This window comes from Equus przewalskii, chromosome 14 (assembly GCF_037783145.1).
Source record: "Equus przewalskii isolate Varuska chromosome 14, EquPr2, whole genome shotgun sequence".
Lineage (NCBI taxonomy): Eukaryota > Metazoa > Chordata > Mammalia > Perissodactyla > Equidae > Equus > Equus przewalskii.
The window spans coordinates 14,929,531-14,951,125 of record NC_091844.1 but is presented as its reverse complement, the minus strand read 5'-3'; the positions used below and the strand labels follow the sequence as shown (position 1 = coordinate 14,951,125).

Sequence of the window (21,595 nt, the reverse complement as noted above, 5' to 3'; positions counted from 1 at the left end):
GGCTAAACAACCTGCTACTGAACAATCAATGGATCATTGAAGAAATTAAAGGAGAAATCAAAAAATATCTGGAGACAAATGAAAATGAAAATACACCATATCAACTCACGTAGGATGCAGCCAAAGCAGTCCCTAAGAGGGAAATTCAGAACAATACAGGCACACCTTAATAAACAGGAAAAATCCCCAATAAGCAATCTTAAACTACACCTAAGAGAATTAGAAAAAGAACAAACAAAGCCCAAAGTGAGCAGAAGGAGGAAAATAATAAAAATTAGAGCAGAAATAAATGTAATTGAAACAAAAAAGACAGTGGAAAGGATCAATGAAACAAAGAGCTGGTTCTTTGAGAAGATAAACCCTTAGCCAGACTCACTAAGAAAAAAAGAGAGAGGTGCAAATAAATAAAATTAGAAAGGAAAGAGGAGAAATTACAGTGGATACCACAGAAACACTACAGATTATACAAGAATACTATGAAAAATATATGCCCACAAATGGGACAATCTAGAAGAAATGGATAAATTCTTGGACTCATATAACCTCCCAAAACTGAATCAATAAAAAAATAGAGAATCTGAATAGACCAATCACAAGTAAAGAGATTCAAACAATAATCAAAAACTTCCTAAGAAATAAAAGTCCAGGACCAGATGGTTTCTCTGGAGAATTCTACCAAACATTCAAAGAAGATTCAAGGCCTCTCCTTCTCAAACTCTTCCAAAAAATTGAGGAAGACCGAACACTTCCTAACACATTCTACAAGGCCAACATCACATGGATCCCAAAGCCCAACAAGGACAACACAAAGAAGGAAAATCTCAGGCCAATTATTGCTGATGAACACAGATGCAAAAATCCTCAACAAAATACTGGCAAACCAAATACAGCAACACATTAAAAGGATCATACACCATGATCAAGTGGGATTTATACCAGCAAGCAGGGACAGTTCAACATTCGCAAATCAATCAATGTGATCCACCACATTAACAAAATGAGGAACAAAAACCACATGATCATCTCAATAGACACAGAGAAAGCATTTGACAAGATCCAACATCCATTTATGATAAAAACTCTGAATAAAATGGGGATAGAAGGAAAGTACTTCAACATGATAAAGGCCATATATGACAAACCCACAGCCAACATCATACTCAATGGGGAAAAACTGAAAGCCATCCCTCTGAGAACAGGAACAAGACAAGGGTGCTCACTATCACCACTCTTATTCAACACTGTTCTGGAGGTTTTGGCCAGAGCAATTAGGCAAGAAAAAGAAATAAAAGGAATCCAAATAGGCAATGAAGAAGTGAAACTCTCGCTGTTTGCAGACAACATCATTTTATGTACAGAAAACCCTAAAGAATCCATTGGAAAACTATTAGAAATATCAACAACTACAGCAAAGTTGCAGGGTACAAAATCAACTTACAAAAATCAGTTGCATTTCTATACTCTAATAACGAACTAAGAGAAAGGAAACTACCCCCAAGGAAAGCACTAGAGCCAGATGGCTCCATAAGGAATTCTAGCAGACCTAAGGCCAGATACCCAATGCTCTCAAACTGGTCCAGAGCATGGAAAACTTTCTAATTCTTTCTATAAAGCAGAGACTTATGAATGTCAATTTAAAAAATGTTAAATCACTGACATTTAAGAAAGCATCAGTATTTCTCAAATATTAAGAAAATAATACACCATGACCAAGTTGGACTTATTCCAGGAATTTAAGACTTATTATTCATCATTATTATTAGAGAATGATGATTAACAGGTAATGAATTAATACAAAACACCTAATAAGGCTTATAGTTTTTCCCCTAAAATGCCAAAAAATTAAACAGAATTTTGTATGATCCAGCAATTCTACTTCTAGGTATATACTGAAAAGAATTGAAAGCAGGGACTCAAACAGTTACTTGTACACACATGTTCATAGCAGCATTATTCACAATAGCCAAAAGGTGGAAACAACCCAAGTGTCCATCGATGGATGAATGGATAAACAAAACGCGGTGTGTCTATATATATATATATATATATCACATATATATATAGACACACACACACATATAAACACAATGGAATATTATTCAGTCTTAAAAAGGAATGAAATTCTGATACATGCTACAACATGGATGAACTTTGAAAACATTATACTAAGTGAAATAAGCCAGACACAAAAGGACACATACTGTATGATTCCACTTATATGAGGTACCTAGGAAAGTCAAATTCATGGACAAAGAAAACTGGTTACTAGGAACTGGGGAAGTGTGGACGGGGCGTTACTGTTGAATGGGGACAGAGTTTCAGTGAGGGATGATGAAAAAGTTCAGAAGATGGACAGGGTGATGGTTGCACAACAATATGAATGTACTTAACACCACTGAACTATACACTTGAAAATGGTTGAAACTGTAAATTCTGTTACGTATAAAAACGAAACAAAAACCCACAGGGACCAGTCCAGATAGTCAAATCTGATACAATTTGAGCATCAAAATAAACAATAGTAACAGAATACTCAAAATAAAACAAGCCATCTATAAATAAATCTAAGCTGATGTAAATGAACAAATAAAGGAATGTTGCTGAAGAGAAAAAGTCTTTGTTTTTACAAAAAATACACTGAAATCTTTATGGAAAGGGGGACATGTCTATACATTAATCTCAAATGGTTCAAAAGAAAAAAGGGAGTTCTTTGTACTGTTCAGACATCTTTTCAAGTGTAAAATTATATCAAAGTAAAACGATTTTACAAACTCAAAAGACCAAAACTAAACAAAATAGAACAGAACATGAAGTACAATTCACCTTGCTGCCCAAGAACAATTCTTCTAACAGCCATTATCTAAGCAACAAAGACTCTCGTCAGGAGGAAATTCCAAAGATAAGTTATTCAAAGAACACCATCCTACTTGACTTTAAAAGTAAGTTTTCAAGACCCAGAAGGCAACAGGGTATGACCTCTATCTTGCATATCTTTAAGATTTATACTTGAAATATGAATATTAAATATATTTTGAGGTCCCCTATATGCCACTATTATTTACAAAGAAAAAAAGGTTAAAATTTGTTAGATTAGCAGACTAGGGCCTCAAAGAAACTTCCAAAAATATGTGTACAGGTCAAATTCTGTCAATAACCCCAACCTATGAGGTCAGGACAAGACTCTGCCACCAGAGGGAATGTAAAGGAACTTTCAGAATCAGCTTCTGACCTGCGTACCCCTTGACCACCCTAGTCTGCCCTGGGGCTTCCTCAACAACTAGAGAAGGACCAAAAACCTCAGATCAAGGGATAGAGCGATTCACAAAGACTCAAGATCACCTTAAAATGTCGGAGAGAATCCGCAATGCTGGGAGCGAGCTCCTTGTCCACCCAGCCCACCATGACGCCATCCAGCAGGACAGGGTAGCACTCACTGTACGGTCGGTGCGGCGCCCCATCAACTGGAGTGACCCCTGGTGAAGTGAACAGAAGGTCACATCAGAAGGCATTTTCCAACACGAACAATCCCCTCCAGATGGGTTCAACAACTGCTTCTTCATCTCAGATATCCAGGCATCTTGTCTCTAAACTGGAGTGGTTTGTGTTGCTTGCATAAGCGTCTACCTCACTTCAGCAAGGACACTCAAGTGCTAGTGACACTGCCTGCCTATGGGGAGAGCAGCAGAGGGACCAGGGTGTTAATGGAGACTTTTCACCATACACCTTTTATATTTTGATTTCTGAGCCATGTAAATATATTAACTCTTTCCAAAAAATCTAATTACATTTGATCCTCAAGATCAAGATCAAGGGATAGAGCGATTCACAAAGACTTCGGATTCACAAAGATACGGAATTTGTGGATTCCGTATCTGCAAATTTGCCCACTTGCTAAAATTTGTCACCATGATATCAATACTATTGGCACTTCTGCGGTCATTTGAGGACATCTGGTGAAAAATTTGAGTTGCCTAATACACATGTTCTCAGCTCAAGTCAAACAAGGCGACGCTCTGCCTTCCCCTTTCAGCTCTCACACTGGAAATGAGCATCCTTTTTGCAGGACTACAAAACGGCATTCAAGTGTAGTGCTGTCTAATGTTCCTAAGCACAAGGCTGTGCTGTGCCTTATGGAAAAAGTACATTAGATAAGCTTATAGTTATGGGGCTGTTGGCTGAGAGGTCAATGTTAATGAATCACAATATATATTAAATAAGCTGTCTTAAACAGAAACACACATAAAACAAGGCTATGTACATATCAACTGACTGACAAAAATGTCGTGACCAGAGGCTCACAGGAACTTAACCTTCATGTTCCTTAGGAGCAAAGGCTCAGTAATCGCTAATTCAGTGTTAGCGGTGACTTCACAGAACAGAAGTACCATAAATATCAAGAATCACCTGTAATTAAATAAAAAAGATACTCTTCCACGAATCATAAATACCTTGTGAAGACAGCAAGTGTTTTACAAAGTATCACAGGTTACACACTCAATGTTTCATCCATCACCCTAACATGAGCATCTCCATGGAAAGCTAGCATTTTCTATTCTGCCTTCTTCCCCAGCGTCAGAGCAAATAACCTATCCCATGTCTTCTCCTGCAGTGTGATACAGTTTCCAACTCTCCACTCTGTTTCTTCTTCCTACCCTTTCCTGCACTTTGACATTTTTAATCACTGGTGGCAAAGAAAATGATTCTTTTCCTTGTAGACAGAGAACCGAAAAATTACATTGATTATATCCTCTGAATCTTGCGTATTTCCTGATTTCTTTCTGTGAGGCTCCCTCCTCAAAGGCCACTAATTGGCAGAAGTACATTTAAGCAGAAATTTCTTGACTCTGGACTCAATACCCTTCTGGTTGATTGAGAATATCTATCATCTGATTCCTGTGAACCAGAAGTTTTAGTGTATAAGCATTAATCCCACTGGAGACCCCCACCCACAGCCCACCAAAGACACAGAAACATTTTTGTCTCCAGATCGCAACCAGAGAACCCCAGGAACAGGAGAGTGAAGAATGCCCAAAGTAAAGGCTGACGTCTTTCTGTACGAAGGGAAACCAAAACCAAGCGCCAAACCCTGAAGAACAGCACGCGAGACAGCTTTCCAGGGAGAGCAGAGAGCAGCTGCAAGGCCACTAGGAACAAAGGCTATGGATCTGACGACATCAGGGTACAGCCTGGACAACCTTTTTAGCTGTCTTTCTGCAAACCGACACTCTTGCCTCCCAAGACATACAGTGGTGGACCCAGCAGATGCAGGGAGAGCTACCCAAAATGTTACTTCCAACATTACATGCTGCTCTATTTCAAGTGCTTTGATACCTCTTTTTTTTTTTTTGAAAGAACAAAACTGCAACCTTAATTTCTCCTCCATTCATTTTCAAAGAATGAATCTGATCTTCTTCCGGAGCAGCCAACAAAGCAGCTCAACTCCTGCATAGAAGAGTAGAAAGAACTCTTGCAGGCATTCTCTGCTCAGCCCCCAAAGAAGCATAACTTAACAGTCTGCGCCTGTTAAAACCCACACACCCAAACAAGACCGTTTATCACTGAACACCACATACCCAAGCTGCAGAGCAAGGCTGGAACAGATGCTGTATACGCAAACTGCGTGACGACCTCACATATGGCAGTTAGGTGGTTCATCAGACCACAGGGCTCCCCGTCTGGGGTGTGCACAGGACAAAGGAAACCCCAGGACTCCGGCAGCAGCCTGCGTACTGTGGTGGTCCTCATCTTGGCAAAATCTGCCCCTCTGTGCACACAGCGGAAATGGGAGAGATAGCGTATGAAGTTCAGCTTGTCAGCCACAACACAAAGTCCAGAATCTTGCAGGAAGCCAAGACCTTAATAAAACAAAAGTCATTCAAAGAAAGGGTTAAACTTAAAAAAAAAAAAAAGAATTTTTATTTGAGGCTCTGACGAAAAAACCTCAGGGCATACGACAAACATACAGGGGGTTACTATAAAGTTCACCCTATTAGCTCTGATGAGCGGGAAGTTTACAAAAAGCAGTAAAAATCTCCAGATTTCACAAATTGTGTTAGCCCCTACTGGTTCCCTATCTCCTTTACCACTACTTCCTTTGTGGGAAACCAGCACATGAGTAATAAAAAGGCAAGTAATTAAATGGGATTCATCAGCGAGGGCTGAACAATGCACAAGCAGTTGTTAGTCCTAAAAGAATCTGCATCAGTATCATCTGTTAAAAAATGCAGATTTCTGGGCCTTCAACTGCCACTCTTGAAAGTCCCCCAGGCCATTCTGACGCAATTGGTTTAGGGACGGGCATGTGTTATCACCCCTCCCAGACCACCTGTCTAGGCAACCCTTCCACAGAGATCTAAGTTGTCTTTAGTTTTCTAGAAAGAGGCACAGCAAATGTTCAATGATCATTAGAACTGGATTTAAGCTATGGAGGCACCTTGTCTAAAGCCTTCAGCCTGATGTGAACTTGCCAAAAGTGACAACATGAAATCTGTCTTTAGTGAAAAGGAGAAGTTCACTTTTAAACAGAACCTCAGTGATACATAAATCTACAATGAGCAAATAATTTGAAAAACCTAACTAAAGTGGAGCCTATCTATTGAATTTCACCTGTTTTAGAACGCAGATTCCCAGTAGCAAGAAGATATTCAAATGGTTTTGTAAGGTCTGTTCCCAGATTAAAAATCTTCATCAAATTGTCAGTGTTTATGGACACATCGGTCTTCTGAGCCTTCTTGTCTAGAGCTATTTTAATAGATACTAACCAAGCTTCCATTTTTTCCTGAAACAAGAAAAAAAATTTAAATTACATCGTTTAACTATTACACGTTTCATTATTTACTCCCACATAATCTGTACATCCATAACAAAGGCCCACTAATGCATACGCTTAACGTAGAAAATATCCAAACTATATACCCAAAAAACAGCTTCTCAATGCACTATCACAGGTCAGGCATTTCCCAAGACAGAAGACACAAGCTCCTATAGGTCAGGGTTTCTTAACCCTGGCACCACTGACATTTTGGCTGGCTGGTTCTTTATGGTGAGGGGCTGTCCTGGGCATTGTAGGACGGTGAGCAGCATCCCTGGCCCTTACCCACTGGATGCCAGTACAACTCCCCAAATTGTGACAACCAAAAGTGTCTCCAGACATTGTTAAATGTCCCTTGGGTTGGGGCAAAATCACTCCCAGTCAAGATTATTCACACTAATGGAAAGAATCAAAACTGGTTTCCTTTGGCCTTAGAAAACTTTTTAATTAAAATGCTCTTTTCAAGCAGTCAGAAGAGCTTCAATCCCAGAAACATGCAACAAAGCTTTGAGACCAAGCAGCAGCCTATTGTCCCCAAAACAAAAGTAACCAAGCGCTCAAAGCCCCCCAAGTACACCCAACATACAAGACCGCTGACACACTCGTAGGAAAGACTGATACATTCTTCTCATATAAAATCTGAAATATAATGGAAAATGAGTAGAAGAAAAAAGAGCCAGAAAAGAGGAAGGCAAGTCCCAGAGGTGAGAAACAGAGAAAAGCTGTAACCTGAGACAGGAGGAGGCTGGAGGAATAAGGAGCTCATTCTCTCTCCCTTGTCCGAGGCCTGCCTACTGTCTCTTTGTAGTTAACTTGCTAAGGCAAGGACCTAGCATTTATTGAGCACATACGATGAGCTGGCCCTCTGTATACTTATTTATGCCTCACAACAAACTTTTCTTCAGGAAGCAGTGCATTACAGGACCACTGAAAACCCTTGGGAGAAATGTATTTCAGTATTAAGAATTTTCCAGACTTTAGTGAGGTAACGAGTGCATAAACCTTTTATTACCTAACACCTATGATGGAGACTGAGGCATTGGCTTGTAATCAAACACATTTCTACAGTGAAACACAGATTGTTGCACTAAGTAGGATAAATAAAAGTCATAAACAGCCTCCTGTCAGTTCAGGTCAGGTTTTGCTGCCAACTCACATTTTTTGGGATTTAGCACTTTTGGGATCTGGAATTGCAGATGAGTGACTGGGGACTTGTAAATGCAACCTGCACACATCAGTACAAGCAGAAGCGAGCAAGAGACCGCTCAGAAGCCTTCCTGGTAAAAGGCGTGAAAGTATGAAGCTGGGCTAATCTGAAGCGATGAAGAGACAATGCAGATGGCAGAGAGGGGGCGATGCCACAGAAATGACGAACAGCGTCTACATTATCTGTTATGACAGTTCAGACAGGGCAGCTCTTCAATGCTTCTCCCCTGCACCCTCGTTAACAGTCTCAGAACCAACCGCCTGAGTCACACAGGAGGCTTCAATCTCTGCTGCTCAGGGAAACGGCTAGAGTCTGGAGCTCATTATGTCACTGTCATGTACCTTCTGAAGATTTTGTGTCTCAAATTCAGAGAGTTAGAAGCTTAAATATAGCTGGCGAAAAGGTAAAGAAAGTAGACACTTTTAAGCAATGAATTCTCTGAAGAAGCCTCAACTTTCTCTGTTTCGACTGTTGCTGAAACAGGTCAGCTTAGCAACGCCTTGCAACCTAAGATAATTTCTAACACTGGGGGGTCCAGTGAGCCCACCATGCTTCAGGTTAAGAAGAAGGGAAATATAAATTAGCCTTTACTTGTGAGGCTACTGAAATTACCAATAACAGAAAACTTCTGCCTGATTTCAATTTTTATCAGGGCAATTCTAGACTGCTGAAATTTTTCCATCTAATTTTACGGATAGAGCAGACAAATAAAAGCTATTACTTTTCAGTAAGAATTTAAATAGGATTTACTTACTCGACAAGGAAATAGGACAGTTTTACTGCAGTCTTCTCCATCTTCCATCTCACTATGTTATCTCTTAGATTAAATCCTTTTTAGTGATAATCAAAATATAAAATACTGCCAACTTTCTAATGAAATCATTTTTGTGCCATGCCAACACTCTCTCTCCCCACACAGAAACCTCTCGTTATTAACAGTAATCATGTTCTACAATGTCACTATGAACACTGAATCGGTGAGAACTGAACCATTGCTCTGAGAGGAAATAGGGGTAGGTGCCTGCAAGTCTCAGCTCACAACATTTCCATGACCGATCAGTGCATAAGCTTGTTTTGTGCGCGTTTCTGTTGAAAGACACCTTATTTTACGTTGCTGATTCGTTACCACTGAACTCACAGCCCACAGCACTGTAACTCACACCCAACCAGAGCTTATCTAGTGCACGTATTTCCTGCATCAGGCACAGTACAGCCTTCCTGTGTTGTAGGAACACTAGACAGCACTTCAGCACTATGCTTGTGGACCACAGCCAAATCACCAACAAAAAGCACAGAATGTGAAGAACATGGTACTAAATAGACCCTTGATTACAGCACAAGAGCTGAAACAAGAAGGCAGAGCATCACCTTGCTGGACCTCAGCTGGGAACACGTGCATTAGGAGACTCCAATTTTTTACCACTCTGTGCACGTCTGTGAATGACCATGAAAGCACTGTGAGTACTCATATTGGGGTTACGAGTAAGTCTTAGTGAGCAGGTGAATTTGCAAATAGAGAATCTGCGAATAATGAAGATTGACTTTATGTACCTATATAGGCCATTTACACTTTATCAGTAATGTTATGACCAAGATTTGATTTTGTCTTTACTTAACCTATATAAAAATATTTAAGATAAAAAAAAAGTTAAAGAAATTTCTGAAGCTGGCATAAGATCTGATCTTTGATTAAGCCCCTTACTGCTACATAAACAAAAACAGGAAAAGAAGACTACGTAAACAGGCAGATGACAATACTGCTGGATGTTGTCACACCATTCCACCAGAGGCACAACTGGTCCAGGGTGAGAGCAGCATGTGTTTACCTTGAGAAACATGAGGAAGAGCTGACCGGGTGTGAGGACCTCTTGATTCACTAAACTATCAGGATTCTCCTCCATGCACTCTCCTTTGGCTAAAGCAAAGAGCTTCCGGGTCATGAGACAAAGTACATAAAACTTTTCAGTATTGGATTTCAAGTGGATACAAATGCACTGGCTGTCAAAATAGAAAGAAAAAGCTTAAAACAATTCAGCTATTAATACTACTTGATGTTCGACTAACCAATGTCCCCAATTCATGTTTATGTAAAAGTCCTTATTCACCTTGAAAAGATTGCTTTTTACTTTTACTGGTAATATTAGCAAAAGAACAGAAGGTCTAGAACTGTGCTGGCCAACATGATCGCGACAATCCACATGTGGCTATTTAAATTTCAATTAATTAAAATGAAATCAAATTAGGGATTCAGTTTCTCAGCTGCACTGGCCATTCGCGTGCTCACCATGTGGCTCATGGCTACATACTGGACAGCACTGGTCTAGAGCAGGGCTCGTTCAATGACGACACAGGGGTTACTAAGACAAAGTCCTTGCCCTGGGGAAAGAAAGGGACGTGATGCAGGCAACTGTCAAATGAGGCAGAAAGAAAAATGTTCACCTACGTGCAGAGAAAGAAATAAAGCAAATGTAGTAAAAATGTTAACAACTAGTAAACATAAGTATCCAATAAACTATTTTTGCAGCAATTCTGGAAGTTTCAAGTTATTTCAAAAAAAAGGCTACAAAGTATCACAAAATAAAAAACTACCATAAAAAGTAAGAAAGGTGAGGATGGGCACAGAAACAAAGCTAGCCCCTACTTTGCGAGACCAGAATTCTACCCCCAGGTCTTCTGATTTCCAGATGACTCACCAGCCCCAACTACCTCAATACAAAGAACCGCTGGCACCCTCCACCCTTCAGAAACAGTGTCGGCAGAAGGACACATACTTAAACAGAAACTCCGCAGCCTGTGCATCCGGATACCAGTCAGGAAGGTTGAGTTTTACTCTGAAGCGTTCACCTAGATAGTTAAGGACCTGTTTTTGTGTGGAACAACCCTCTTCTGTTACAATCCTTAACATCTGGGAAACAGAGTTCCTGAAGAAAGAGTCATCCTCTTTTCCTTTGATGAGCTCCTGAAAAATCTGATAATCGGAAAAGCTGACAAGTGCCTAGAATAGAAAAAAAAGGTTTCTTTTTAATCACTAATAATAACTAAACCATCTAATTCATTAACAATTCTCAACTTTATTTTACTATCCAAGAAAAATGAGCACCCAGCTATTGCTGAATTGAAGTGAACTCTCTAAAATAAGGGCATTGCCTGTATGATAGACACCAATGTAGCCCCAGTGACCCTCAATTCCTGGTATTCACAGCCTTGTGTAGTTTCCTCCCATACTGAATCAGGGCTGGCCTGTGTGACCAAGAGAATACGGTGAGAAAGTTGACGTGTGACTCTCAGGTAGGTCATAAAAGGCACTGTGGCTTCTGCCGCATTCTCTTGGCTAACTCTGTGGGAGAAGACAGCTGCCTCAAGCAGCCTTGAAAAGACGTGAGTGGAGAGGAGCTGAGACCTGCGAACAGCCTGCACTGACTTGCCAGCCATGAGTGAGCCGCCTCGGAAGCAGATCCTCCAGCCTGGTCAAGCCTTCTCAAGGACTGCAGGCCCCACTGACACTTCACCGCAACCTCCAGACCCCCGGTCAGAACTGCCTAAACTCCGGGCCACCGCAAATTCCTGAGCACAGAAACTGCAAGAGAAAGATTCAGTGCTGTTTTAAGCCACTGAATTTTGAGGTAATTTGTTAAGGAGCAGTAGATAACTAGTAAACATGAACTCTGATGAGGAGGACCTATCCATTCTGCATGGGATATCACCTCAAATGAATCTCTTCATAATAAAAGAAATATATTCAGTAAGCCACACCTTAAGTGCAAATCCCAAAGGAAGAAAAAACAGTTCTTTCCGGTAAACAAAGTTCAACATAACTGTGCCATTTTCCAAGTAGTGAAGGTTCATATTGACAGCAGAATGTTCTTCCCTCACACAGTGCATTGAAACTCCTATTGAAACAAAGTCAAAAACTCAGTAATACTGTAATTGCTTCAATCATTTTCTTCCCGAATTATTTTTACCCTCTTAGAAATAATTAGAGCCAAATCACTAAGTGTAACCAAGACTGGCAACCAAAACTGTCTCCAGATCTTGCCAAATGTCCCCTAGGGTGCAAAACCTCCCTGGGTTGAAAACCACTCAAAGTAACTTTTAGCTATGAATTTAATGAAACTTCAAAGGTTCCTTCCAGAGCAGGGTCCATGTCTTACAGCACTTTATATCCCCAGCATGCCCTGCAGAGCTGAGTCATATAGCACATATATCCTCAGTATCCTGTGGAGTCTGGTCAAGAGATGGTGGCTTGATCTAAGAGCTCAAATTGGGAAAAGCAGAAGTTTAGATTTTAAGTTTATTTCAGTTTCAAAGACTGCTACGACATACTGCATCAACCGATGCAAAAGAATAAATGACGTGGCATTGTGACTCGCTGAGATGCTGTTATTCTACATATGTTATGTATGGTTACAATTAGCGGCTGAGTTTTAGCTTAATGATAAAAATAAACTGTTTAATTGTAGGGGTTGCCCAACAATGCAAAATGCTGTCTTGTAAAGCCAGGCTCCGTCACAGAGAGTGCTCAAAGAGAGGCCAGGTGGCTTCAGCCAGAGACTCCCAAGGGGAGTGCCATGGTACCCTGGACCAGAAGACTTCTGAGGCCCATCTGGCCAAGTCAGGCCAGCCTTCAGCTCCATAAGCAATAACATTAACACATGTGTTCTTTCAATTTGAGAAAAAAATGGAACATAATAGAAAGTAAGTTTCCCACTATGAAATCTTAACACAGAAATGCTTACTAGAAAAAGAAACAAAAATTTATATATGAAAAAAATGTCAAAGACTCTATTTAGATGCACCTACTTTTTTAAGAAATGGCTTAAAACTTTTCTAAAAGAACATTCCAAAAATCACTAAAACTTACCATACTGAGTATAGCCAGGCCCTCTGGTTTTCCATTTTGGTCTTGTCAATGCAATGGGGAAATTTCTCCGAGGCATGATCAACATTCGGATGACTTTTTCAATGCCATTGATGATAAAATAGCCTCCCATTTCCTGCCAAAGAGATGAACTATGATTTGTTACACAGACACGTAACTAACTGTAAACAGGAAACAGATTGACTGCAAACTCAGCCTCGTTCCTAGCCAGACGCAGTGCACGCGCAGAAGGGGCGCGTGCAGGCGGAAGGCAGCACACAGCCCTTGGAAACTGTCAGTGTGTGAAGTAAGTCTTCTCAAGTAGACTAAAAAGGTCCTAGAGACCTGGGAGAACAGTACAGAAGGAAATCAGGGTACTGTCGTCTACTAGACAGGCTTGACCTAACTTGCCTTTCTGTCTCCTAAAATGACTTTACTCTTCAAATGACATAAAAAAAAAAAAAAAGCTTACTCCAAAGAGAAGTCTAAAGATGAAAACTATAACCATTTTGGCTTATAGATGAGTATAGTTTCCCAAATTAGTTTAAAAACTTTTGAGCATATGAAAGCTCTGGAAACCAGAAATTCAGATTAGCTAAAGAGGAAAACATTTTAATAGCTCCAGTTAATATCACATTGCTATAATAAATAAATAGCTACTACATATTGATGGCTGGCATATCATGCTCGGTGCTCCATGCTATCCTAACATTTAATCCTTATAAAAATGAGTGGGATAGCTATATGCCCATTTTCAACAGAGGAAACTGAGGCTCAGGAAGATTAAGCTTCTTGAAGCCACACACTGGTAAGCAGGGCAGCTGAGTGTCAAACCCAGACCTGACACCAAACCTTCCCACCACATAACTCAGTCTCCTATTGGAGGCAGAGGCTGCACGCCTTGATTACATCAAACCCAATACTGCAAAACCACCTAACACAGCTGAAGAAATACTGACGGGAAGATATATGAAGCATTCAATATGTTCACAGTATCTTACTGTTGGTAAAGCTGACATTTTAGACAACAGTTTTGCAGGTTAAGACAGCTTAAAAAAAAATCTTGGGGCCGGCCTGGTGGCACAGTGCTTAAGTTTGCACATTCCGCTTCTCAGCCACCTGGAGTTCGCCGGTTCGGATCCCGGGTGTGGAGATGGCACCGCTCGGCAAAAGCCATGCTGTGGTAGGCATCCCAAGTATAAAGTAGAAGAAGATGGGCATGGATGTTAGCTCAGGGCCAGTCTTCCTCAGCAAAAAGAAAAAAGAGGAGGATTGGCAGTAGTTAGCTCAGTGCTAATCTTCCTCAAAAAAAAATAAAATAAAATAAAAAACTCTAAATATGCGTCATTCAGAAAATTACAGAAAAAATTACCAATTCTTCCCCCATAATAAAATACTCTTTAATTGTATGGCCACTGTTTCATTATGAGCCCTACACAGTATGTAGACAAGATATTAATGCCCGATTATCCCTATCCAGAAATTGATGCAGAGAAAGAAAAACACTGCCACTGTCAGTCTTCCTGTCCTCTCACTCCCGGCTCGGGCCTTTTCTACTGTCACCTGGCCCTGCAACGCACTGGCCCCTGCCATTACCTCTGCTTCTTCGTGGTGCTCGATGAGGGCTCTGGGAGGAAGGTTGTATAAGTTGCAAAGCTTAGACTTCACCATGATGGGAACATAGCCAAGAAACTGCTTAATGATGCCTTTTGGGATTCCATTCACTGACCAGCTGATATCAGCCTAAATGAAAATAAGAGACAAAAAAATTACTTAAGAAAAAAAGAAAATATCTGGATCTACAAGAACAAAAAAGTATTTTAAAAGAGTGAGGAAGAAGACCATAAAGTAAATGGTTTTATGCTTTAATTTAAAAGATGGGATCTCTTGGATGACAGTACTTGAAGAAAGCGGAATTCTGGTATAAACTTTATTAGCCATCAACCTTATTCTCAAAAACGTACAGTGTGGGAGTCACACACTGTCACTTGCACTCACTGTCAACTTTCCCCGGTAGGTACTCCTTCGGCCCCGGCATTCTGCTGGATAAATGCTGAGATCTTTGCAGATGCTCCCCTTTGGAACGGTGGGTGGACTGATGACAGCATCCACAATAGTAAGAGAGATACGCTCATCTTTGAAAGCAAATTCAAAGGGTGGTATAGCCTGAAATACAATTCACATGATTAATTGCTTGCATTTCCAAGGCACTTTTCCACTAAGACTCTTTCAAATCCCATGTGTTTTCTACAAACATTGTTGCCTACAATGCCAATGTGACACATCTAAAAAGACAGTTAAAGGGCCTGGCCCAGCGCTGTAGTGGTTAAGTTCGAGTACTCTGCTTCAGCAGCCTGGGGTTTGGGAGTTCAGATCCTGAGTGCAGACCTACACACCACTCTTCAAGCCGTGCTGTGGCGGTGACCCACACACAAAATTGAATAAGATTGGCACAGATGTTAGCTCAGTGACAATCTTCCTCAACAAACAAACAAATAAATAAATAAACAAAAAGACAGTGAAAGCTACATCCAGTCTACTCATACCCTCCCTAAGTACCTAAAACTATAATGCATGAATGGAGACTTTTTTGAGTGTCTATTACATGTCAGACTCTTCAGCAGGCTCTAGGGACACCGTTGTGTCCAGAACAAAGCTGTTCTCGAAAACAGGTGCCTGCCTTCTCTAGTCTCACCTTATACCCTCTACATACAGAGCAAGACAAACGCAACTAGTGCTCGCAGAGCAAGGATATGGAAACGTCTCCTCATTCTGACCAGATACTCTAATGCCATCCTTCAGGCTATCTGTACACTTCATTCCATGGTGGCCTCACACTGGAGCCAGAGCCATGCAAGGGGAAGGTGGTGGCCACGGTGGTTTCCCCTTCCATAGCAGTGGCTTCTCTGTTCCTCTCCCTGGGAGAAGCTTTGCTGCTCTTCTGAGGAAGGGGCACCACTGAACTCTCCTACATATTAACTGTGAGCAACCTCCCAGCCTTAGTGTTAGAATAACAAGAATGCCAAAAACAGAGCCAAGAATACCAGAGACATGCTCCACCCTTACGTGAGTTCAACTGACCTCTTCTAAATTTTTAAATTTTATCTAAAAGTGGTATTATTTTAGAATTCAATATTTTGTTATAAAATAAAATTTGAATATATTTCATATTTAAGAATGAAGCATTAATTTAAAAAAGGGATATCAGACGATTCACTTTCTCAAGCCACAGGGGCGCTATCTCTATCTTAATTCAGTTGATTCTCATTATTTGAGTTAGTTATGGTCTATAAAGTTGCCACAAATACTGAATTAGTGGATAGTGAACTACTGCTTTTAGGAGAAATACAAAGTTAGTTTCCTGTGAGTCTCTGGTCACATTTTGTCAACTGATCAATACATGACCTTGTTTTTTTTTTTAAATAAAGATTGATACCTGACCTAACAACTGTTGCCAATCTTCTTTTTTTTTTTTTCCTGCTTTTTCTCCCCAAATCCCCCCAGTACATAATTGTATATTTTAGTTGTGGGTCCTTCTAGTTGTGTCATGTGGGACGCTGCCTCAGCGTGGCCTGACGAGCTGTGCCATGTCCGCGCCCAGGACCCGAACCAGTGAAAACCTGGGCTGCTGAAGCAGAGCACGTGAACTTAACCACTCGGCCACAGGGCCAGCCTCTATGACCTTGTTTTAAGTGTGTTTCTATTTAAGGACATCTATTTAATATACAGCCAGCCCTAGTGAGCTAGAGCTTAAGATTCAGTGCTCTCACCACCACGGCCCAGGTTTGTTTCCTGGTCAGGGAACCACACTACTCATCTGTTGGTTGTCATACTGTGGTGGCTGCATGTTGCTGTGATGCTGAAAGCTATGCCACCAGTACTTCAAACACCAGGAGGGTCACCCATGGTGGACAGGTTTCAGCAGAGCCTCCAGACCAAGACAGACTAGGAAGAAGGACCTGGCCACCCACTTCCACAAAAGTGGCCATGAAAGCCCTGGGAACAGAAGTGAAGCACCGTCTGACACAGTCTGACAAAAAGACCGGGCAGAGTTCTACTCTGCTGGACACAGGGTCTCTAGGAGTCGCAACCCACTCAACAGCACTAACAACAAACTTAATATATACTGTTGAGTCATTAGCATTGAACCCACAGCCAACAGCACTAACTCATGACTGAACAAAGGTTATCTAACACACTTATTTTCTCTGTAAGGCTCAGCACAGACTTCCTGCACTTACAAACATTAAGTAGCACTCCAGCACAAACTTGAGGGCCATTTTAAACAGCAAAATCACCAACAAAAAGCACAAGAATGAAAAACTGAAGAGACCTCAAAAAGGACACTTATCTACAGTATAAGAGTTCAGAACAACAAAGCAGAGCATCGCCTTACTGGACCTCAGTTGGGATGTGTGCACTGGGCAACTCAAATTTTTCGCCACTCTGTGCATGCTGGTGAGTACTGATTTGGGGTTACAAACACATTTTAGCAAGTAGGCATTTCACAGATATGGAATTCCAGAATAATGAGAATCAACTGTATTCTGAAAAGATGACTGTGACAGACACATCAACTTGGACTCACAGAATGGAGGAATCTACTCCAAAGAAAATAAGATAAAGACTATTTTTCTCCTTGGCTTTATAAATGTTAGTCATTTACCTTCCTATGTTTTTTTTTTTTTCCTGCTTTGTTCTCCCCAAATCCCCCCAGCACATAGCTGTATATTTCAGTTGTGGGTCCTTCTAGTTGTGGCACATGGGATGCGGCCTCAATATGGCCTGACGAGTGGTGCCATGTCCGAGCCCAGGATCTGAACCAGCAAAACCCTGGGCTGTGGGAAGTGGAGCACGCGAACTTAACCACTCAGACATTGGGCCGGTCCCTGCCTTCCTATGTTTTATGGAACAACATTCCCAAATCATATTATGGTACCAGCTAAGCTGCAGTGTCATCACCTGTCTGGGGCCAGATTTTCTTCACCTACTTCAACCAAAACGACATATCGTAGGAGACTGAATGCAGAAGCAGATACGAGAATCCAGTTTCCAGCTGTCTTCTAATAAGCCAGGCATTTAAAAGATACACAAAAATGCCATTCATCTAATATCTTTTTTGCTTTAGAAAATATTTTTGACAAAAAAAAGTAAATATATTACTGGTTTATTTCTAAATGAATTAGTATTTTTTAAATTTCTCAATTTTAATTTCTTATAGAGTAAATATTGATAAACAAAAGATCTTTAGGAATCCACAAGAATTTTAAGAGGGGAAAGGAATCCTGGGACCCAAATGAGAACTGCTGGTCTGTACAATACTCCCTCATAGAAGCTCTCATGGACATGTGCTCCTTTTTTATTTTGGAGCAAACCTTCCTTCATCATCTCAGTCCTGGACTCTTTTTTCCCATTGTTTTAATAAACCCCAGTACCAATTAACATTTAATTAGATACAATTTTTCTCACAGACAAGATACAATAAGAGTCCAGGCATGATACAAATATTTCCCACCAGTCTTGTCTTTTGCAAAAAGGTAAGGAAGTATTAACCTTCAAAGAAACCTCAGTAGCTCTCATATTACTGCAGAATAGAGTTCAGGTATCAGAGACGGCAAGGCTCTGCCTGGAGACACCGGGATGCTTACTAAACGAGACCTGCTCCCACCACCTTCACTTGAACTCTGTTACCATCACCCTCTAGACCAACTACTTAATGTTGAGCAAATGTTACCTAATAATGCTACTACGCTTTCCTATTGTATCTCGCTTTTGTGCCTCATTTATACGTTCCTCAGCTCCTGCCTGATTGAGAACCGGTGCCCAGCACTTTCTCCCTTTAAAGCTCTAAGAGAAGACAACAGCGAAGGATGACCTTACACATTACAGTCTGTCTACGAACAGGTTCAGAACCTGGTGAGGTTTTGGATAGTTAAACCTTCAAGTGATATACAAAGCGTGTACGTTGTGACGGGTTGGGAGGCACACCCCACACGGGCCACCTGCACACTCACAGCACCCAGAAACAGCCCTACAAAACACTACGGTTCCCAAGCACATATAAATCCAGGAATCACAAATAGGCCTTCCCCGAGTCGACTCGACTATAGGTGCCACGAGCCCAAGCCTGCGCCAAGCCCGCGCCAAGCCCAGCCCGATGGAGGAGCACACTATTTGGGATAATACTGTGACCTCGCGGCCACCCCTCTCTGGGAGCTGTCCCCGGCCTGTGCCCTCCTGCGCCCAGGCCCCACTCACCCCTGCCTCCTGGATTTCCCTCTCCCCCACGAGGCCCCGAGCTCACTGACCTCTCCCCCCGCGCCGCACACACACCCCTCCTCCAGCCCCGCCGGGTCCCTTTCCTCCGCCCGCCTCGGGTTCGCGTCGGCGCGGGCGGTGACAGAGCTGAGGGAGCCGGGTCGGACGCCGCGCTCACCTGCACCGCGTGGCTCAGCCCCTCGCGCACAGCGTAGTTGAAAGACTCGACATGAGCCCGCGTCAGCTCCTGCAACGCTGGCTTTTGCTGCTCCTGCGGGATCCCATACAAGGGGTCCGTCAAATGCTTCAGGGTAGGCCCGCTGGGCAGGTTCCGCCACCGGCCGTCGGGATCCATGCGTCCCCCAGCACACCGGTCGCCAGCGACGGCTCTGCACGCGCCGGGAAGAAAGGCAGGCGCCCCGGCGCCCACGGCCTGCTGGGAAATGTAGTTCGTCTAGTTCCGCCGGCCATTGGCCCTTCGATTTTATAGGTTCGACTTGGAACCAAAGCGGTGGAGTGAACGGGCCCGTTTAAAACTGTAAAACGCCAAAACATTGCCAGCCCACCCCCTCTTCTGTTTTCCGTCGCCCCACCTATATGCCCCTCCGCGAATGATTCTGAAGGTGGAAACCTGCTCCACGCCCAATTGAGCGAGTGACGTCTTTGGCTCTCATTCGCTCAATTAGGACTGGACGAGAACAGTCTTCAAAGATTCCCCTCTATTTCGCTTGACTGCTCGCCGATCCGATGCCGATACAGACCCTGGGGAGACACCCAGCCAGAGTCCTGGCTTCAAGGGAAAAGCAGATGTTGTCGGCCACCAGGATGACTGCTCTCTCTACCCAGCTCTGAAGGTGTGAGGCTCATCACTGGGACGGTGAAAAGGTGGTCTGCCCTCGCTGCCCCTCTCCCCACATCTTCTGGACCAGAGTCCTGCGGGGTGAGCGGGGGATGGCAGGCGTGCAACGGGCCTTCCAGCCTCAAGATCCTTTAAGTCTCTGAGTCCTATGAATCACTTATCTCCCACAGCATAGGGATTTTTTTTTTCAGGGAATGCCTGCAGATGTCTTTCAACTTTATGTTTTGTGTGTATGTGTATAGCAGCTATATTCTGTATTGCGATATAATTGGCCCACAATAAACGACACATGTTAAATTGTACATGTTGATCAGTTATGACCTATATACAAACCGTGAAGCTATCGCCACAATGGCATTAATGAATTAATCCACCACTCCCAAAGCGTCCTCCTGTCCCTTGGGAATCCCTCTCTCCCGTCAATTTCACCGTTTCCTGGGTCAGCTGGTAATTTTCATTCCTATATCACTTTTAAAAGTTAGCTTCTGTTTCTGTCTTATGCTGACATCATCAAATCTACCAAGATTTGTGCGGCTGTCATCTAGGTTCTGCCTTCGCTGTATTTACAATGTCTTTGCTCTTATTAAGGAAAACTCTTCCTTCATTCCCTCTCCCCGGTCAAGAACTCCTAGAAGGCCGAGAATGAGGGGACTATTGCAGGAGCAATCATTTCCGTCAGCATGCAAACCTGTGGAAAAGCTCTTAAAACAAAAAACATCTCTGATCCCCTGTCCCTTTTCAGCTAGCACAGTATTTCTCTGCTCTCCTTTAAACCCAAGCCTTAAAAACATTGACCATCCTGTCTCTTCAGTGTTTTCAAGGTTCATCCATGTTGTAGCACGATCAGTACTTCATTGCTTTCATGGCTGAATAATAATCCATTTTTGGAATCCAGTAATCCAATTTTGTTTATTCACCAGTTGATGGGCCTTTGGGTGGTTTCCATCTTTGGCCATTATGAATAACGCTGCTATTAATATCCATACACAAGTTTTTGTATGGACATATGTTTTCAATTCTCTTAGGTATTATAGCTAGGAATGAAATTTCTGGGTCATATGGTTAACTTTTTGAAGTACTGCCAAATGGTTTTCCAAAGCAGCTGTACAATTTTACCTTCCCACTAGCAGTGTATGAGGATTTCAATTTCTCCATATCCTCACCAGTACTTGTTATTGGCTTTTTGGTTATATCCACCCTAGTACATGTAAGTAGTATTTAATTTTGGTTTTAATTTACATTTCCCTAGTGATGTTGCCCATCTTTTGATGTGTTTAATTGGCCATTTGTATATTTTCTTTGGAGAAATGTCTATTTAGATACCTTGCCAATTTTAAAATTGGGTTGTCTGTTTATCATTGAGTTGTAATAGTTCTTTATATATTCTATCCTAGTCCTTATCAGATATGTGATTTGCAAATATTTTCTCCCATTTTGTAGGTTGTCTTTTACTTCCTAAGTGCAAAGATTTTTAATATTGATGAAGTCTAGTTTATTTTTTTTTGTTGTTGCTTGTGCTTTTGATAACATATCTAAGAAATCATCGCCTAGTCCAAGATCATGAAGATTTATATCTCTGTTTTCTTCTCAGAGTTTTTTAGT

At 41.8% G+C, this 21,595-nt stretch overlaps 1 protein-coding gene across 1 annotated transcript in view; it reads right to left on the bottom strand.

The window, feature by feature from the left end:
- The window catches only part of POLR1B (RNA polymerase I subunit B), a 30,313-nt gene extending 10,566 nt beyond the window's left edge, over nt 1-19,747 (bottom strand). Inside the window, exons 1-10 of the mRNA XM_008533377.2 lie at nt 19,313-19,747; nt 14,875-15,042; nt 14,473-14,619; nt 12,880-13,012; nt 11,772-11,908; nt 10,790-11,013; nt 9,845-10,016; nt 6,607-6,778; nt 5,574-5,855; nt 3,340-3,473 (exon numbers count right to left, since the gene is read on the bottom strand). Coding sequence (XP_008531599.1) covers nt 3,340-3,473; nt 5,574-5,855; nt 6,607-6,778; nt 9,845-10,016; nt 10,790-11,013; nt 11,772-11,908; nt 12,880-13,012; nt 14,473-14,619; nt 14,875-15,042; nt 19,313-19,489 — 1,746 coding nt within the window. The 5' untranslated portion in view covers nt 19,490-19,747. The remainder of the gene's footprint in view (nt 1-3,339; nt 3,474-5,573; nt 5,856-6,606; nt 6,779-9,844; nt 10,017-10,789; nt 11,014-11,771; nt 11,909-12,879; nt 13,013-14,472; nt 14,620-14,874; nt 15,043-19,312) is intronic.
- Between the last annotated feature and the right edge of the window lie 1,848 nt (nt 19,748-21,595).